Source organism: Lepisma saccharinum, chromosome 11, assembly GCF_977018435.1.
Source record: "Lepisma saccharinum chromosome 11, izLepSacc3.1, whole genome shotgun sequence".
Lineage (NCBI taxonomy): Eukaryota > Metazoa > Arthropoda > Insecta > Zygentoma > Lepismatidae > Lepisma > Lepisma saccharinum.
The window spans coordinates 17,975,792-17,980,332 of record NC_139239.1 but is presented as its reverse complement, the minus strand read 5'-3'; the positions used below and the strand labels follow the sequence as shown (position 1 = coordinate 17,980,332).

At 38.1% G+C, this 4,541-nt stretch overlaps 1 protein-coding gene across 1 annotated transcript; it reads right to left on the bottom strand.

The window, feature by feature from the left end:
• Nucleotides 1-2,123: 2,123 nt before the first annotated feature.
• On the bottom strand, nt 2,124-3,702 carry mEFTu2 (mitochondrial translation elongation factor Tu 2). Its single transcript, XM_083131704.1, has one exon. It carries the CDS (start codon nt 3,572-3,574, stop codon nt 2,189-2,191), a length of 1,386 nt encoding a protein of 461 aa, XP_082987830.1. The 5' UTR covers nt 3,575-3,702; the 3' UTR covers nt 2,124-2,188.
• Nucleotides 3,703-4,541: the final 839 nt, after the last annotated feature.

The following is a 4,541-nucleotide window of genomic DNA, read 5'->3' as shown; positions in this document are numbered from 1 at the left end:
TGTGCAGTGAACCCCCAGTAATATACAAAATAAACAATAACTGAGATGTTCATAAGTGTAGAGTGCCAAATTCTCTTAGTGAGAAGGAGAAACCGAGGGCCAGAGCCACTCAGCTCCCCTCTAGTTCCGTTTCGTGCAAAGTCTCCGCTGAACCTCCCAAGGCAACCCCTACCATGCTAAAAGCATAGGACGGTTAGCAGAAGCTCGACGCGTACATATGGCAAAAATACATGCAGTCTGATACTTCAGGAAGGTCATCTCGTCAAACAGACATGCGCAGTTCGTAGGATCACCAGCGAGCTGGAGTGAACCACACTCTTCTCTCTTCGAGTGTTGCACTATGTGTTTCCATTTGAATTTATTTGGCATTCTCTTTGTATTATTTATATTTTACAAGACTTATTAGATTAATGAAGAGGGTGTAATATAAATGTAGAGGTGACCCCAAACGAAAGCTAGAAGTAAAGATGATGGGACAAATAAGATAAATATGATAGAAAACAATTTGCCTACACATTCAGAGCTTCCTTCCTTAAGATGGAAACACTTCAGGTGGAAGGAGCCGAAAAGTCAAAAATAGCGCGAGGGAGAGTGGTCGCTTATCGGACAAGACTTAAACAACCTTTTGGTCTTCTTACGTCAGACTAAATGCTTTCGTTGACATGTTAGGCTTTTTAGGTTTAGTTGTCTTAGTATACACTGCAATTTTCAGTTTCTTTACCGTGCTTGACCAAAAATGTAGTATTTACTATTTACTCAAGCCTAACCTAACAATGAAGGCATTTCGCACTTACGTCAGAAGATGACCAAAAAGTTGTTTGGGTTTCGTGCGATCATTATACTCTAGAACGAGAGTACAGCTGTAAGGAGAGGGTGTTCGAGGGGACGCGCGCGATTGACTTTGTTACGTGTCATTGCCTCCATACTTGTTAGTTTGTTTTGAAGTGCGTGGCTGGTGATTGAAATATATTTGGCGTGATGATACGTTGAGTGGAGGGAGGTGGATTGTGTATTGGAAGGAGTGTAGTTGTTGCTGTGTGAGAAGTTAACATATTGCATAGAATAGAATTGAATCGCTTTGATTTAGCGATATACTTTCCAATATTTATATAAGAATTATCTTGTAATCAAGGGGTCTTGGGTTCGATTACTGATACATACTCATTTTAGCAGGCAGAGATTTGTATTTTTAACTGTAGATTCAGGATCCAGTTCCAGTAATATAGTCTATTTGACAGTGGTGGGACCAGAAAAGAGTTGGCAAGAGTGGAAAAGGCAAAATTGAGGCCAGAATATTTTCTGAATTGAGATACCGCTAAATACAATACCATACGAAAATCTGAAATTAAAATGATCGCCCCTACACACACATTCCTTGGTGCTGTCACTGTTATCTGAACATAAAGCAAATTAACTTTGTCAGTAATCTACCAGCCAAAATTTGATAATTTTCCCAGTACTATCTCTACGAACCAAAGCGTGTAGTGTCTCAAAAGGTTTAGATAAGTCCACTTTGCATAATTTTGGTGAACCCCCAGGAAAATTATGCACGAGCCGCGCCTGCTATGTTTGCTTAACTTAACCGAACCTAACCTTGCCATGCATGGTTCATGGGGCTATTTATGAATGGTTCGTGGGGCTATCCATGCATGGTTTGTGGGGCTACGTGCATGGTTCGTGGGGTTTTCGAACTCAGAAAATAATAGAAAATCAGTAACACAAAAGTAGGTACTTTTCGGTGAAGAAGGTTGGAAACACTGATCATAGACAACACTAGTCAAGATTTCCCTGCCATATTCTGTGTAACGCAACCGAAAAACGAACGAACAATAATTACTCGATATGTGGAAAATTTAAATTATTTTCATGAAAAAAACGAAATCCCACCTTCAAGAATCCTTAGCAATGCAGAATACGTAAGTACTAATGTGAAAAAGAACAAAATAAAGGAATTTCAGACGTTTGGCAGAGATTGAAATTTTAATGCATATTCAATTTTGCCCAAAAATTGCCTGCTTCCAGCTACTACATGGGCCATGTTCTAGCAGCACAATAACCAAATGAATTCACAATAGGCACGTGGAAAATTATATGCAACAGGCAAATATTATGGAAGAGGAACATAACATGTTGAAAGATTCCAGCACACATTTATTAATTGCACAATTGATACAGCTTTATCTATTAATTAACCACTACATAACTTCACTTTACCCAAGTTAAGTTTAGGAACATCTACACTATTCAGCACTTTTGTTATGACACCTGTTGCTACAGTAACATTATTCTCACGTACAGTAAATGATTGGGTTGGATACATTACCATTTTTCTCAGCAATGTCAAATAGACAGCTGCATCTTCACCAGGCATTATCATTGCCATATCAGCAGGTAAATCTATCCTACAAGCAATATTCCAAGTTCTACTGTAAACCTGCTGGATATACTTGCTTGTTACTGGTTTACTTCTACCTCCTTCTGATCTTGATAAAAAATATATTTTTCCTTCAAAATGGTTACTAAAGTTTCCACTATTTTTTGCACATAACAACATTCCTCGCTGTACACTGTGGATCCTCACACCACGTAATAAAGTACCAATATTATCACCAGCTTTAGCTTGTCCAACAGAATTCTTGAACACCTGAATATCTGAAACAGTTGTATTTATATTCTGATCAAATCCCATCAAATGAGCTTCATCGTACTTTTTCAATGTACCACACTCCAAAGTACCAACAACTACAGTTCCCCTCCCAGGAACAGTAACTGCATTGTCAATTGGAAGTATAAAAGGTGATGTGTAATCCCTTGTAGGTGTTGGTATATGAGTATCTATAGCATTAATTAGTTTTTTGATAGCAGGAAGACCCATTTCTGACCTATCACCTTGTAGAGCTAGAAGTGCTGAACCACTAACGACTGGAGTTGCCATTCCGTCAAATCCAAAGTCATTAAGTAGATCACGGATTTCAAGTTCAACAAGCTCAACTACATCTTGTTCTACCTTATCTACTTTGTTTACAAAAACAACAATGTTTTTCAACCCAACTTGCTTTGCTAGTAATAAATGTTCACAAGTCTGTGGCATTTGCCCATCAGTGGCAGCTACAACTAATATTGCTCCATCCATTTGTGAAGCACCCGATATCATATTTTTAATATAGTCGGCATGGCCTGGACAATCTGTGTGAGCATAATGTCTTTCTCTTGTTGAATACCCAACGTGTGTTGCATTGATCGTGATACCTCGAGCTCGCTCTTCGGGAGCTCTGTCAATTTCATCATATGAAACGAATTTCGACAGCCCTTCTTCTTCCAGAACTTTGGTTATTGCTGCTGTGACAGTAGTTTTCCCATGATCAACATGGCCAATAGTTCCTACGTTGCAATGAATCTTTTGTTCTGGATTAGTAATTTTAGCAGAAGCGGCCGTTGAGAATTTTCTACCAGCACCATGAATGTTTGAAAGATGTACACATAACGGTGTTCGTGAAATAATTTGCACATTGGAGTATTTAATTCGAAAAACCAGCGGATAACTACTCAATTTTCTAAACCAACCAATTCCCATGTTGATTGTTTATCACGTGCACATAGGAGAAATGTTTAGCTTTTATAACTTCACATTTTAATTTTATCACACCGTGTTAAATACGAGCGGCCAAAAATATGTGCAGTGCAGGCACAGATTACAAATTGGTTGGATTTCAGGTTATTGGCCGGAATCACAGACAAACCACTCAGAAAAGGGTCTCACTAAAAGGCAGGGTTGGCAAAATTTGTGTTTTTTTAAAGGCAGTGTCTGCTGCCACGTTCTTTTTCTGCTGGAACCTCAAAAAAGAAGCGCGTGGCAGTAGACTCGGTCCTTGTTTTATCATGATTTCATCATGCTATGTATGCAATTACGTCTGTAACACATACTGTAAAGTTGTAGCTATTACTTTCACAAAAATGTTTTAAAATTAGGTCCCTCAGCATTCTTCTAATAATAAACCTAAATGCTCTCCTACTTAGGTTAAGTTCTATTAGCATTAATATAATATCGTTAAATGCTTTCTAAAGAAAAAGGTTCTAAATTACCTGTACATTCATTCCTACTAACCATAAACTTGCATTTCTCTCGTCTTATTCTGTTCTTAAGATTTATAACATCCTCTTAGCAGACGAATTACGTGGCAGCAGCAAATTTGATCAGCAGACTCGGCCTTTTTTAAAAATAAAGAACAAAACAAACTGTTTATTTTGTTTAAAACATGTTTTTTTGTTATAAACATGAGTTTAAAAAAACATGTTTTAAGCATGTTTTAAACAAAAGAAAGTCAACCTTTTCCCAGTAAATTATAGTTAAAGTCGTTAAAGAAAAAATAGGGGTGTGGGGATACCGAAAAGTCGGGACCGGGATCGGGAAAAAAAATTTCCCGTCCTGATCCCGATTTCGGGAAAGATTTCCCGACTTTTTGTGATCCCGAGCAGTTAGTTTTTGTACCAGAAGTGCAAATATAGGGGCTATCCACCGGAAGAAAGTGCCTTCGCGCGAA

What these genes read in the sequence shown, in the direction of transcription:
- mEFTu2 (XM_083131704.1), bottom strand. Translation starts at nt 3,574, where the DNA reads ATGGGAATTGGTTGGTTTAGAAAATTGAGTAGTTATCCGCTGGTTTTT.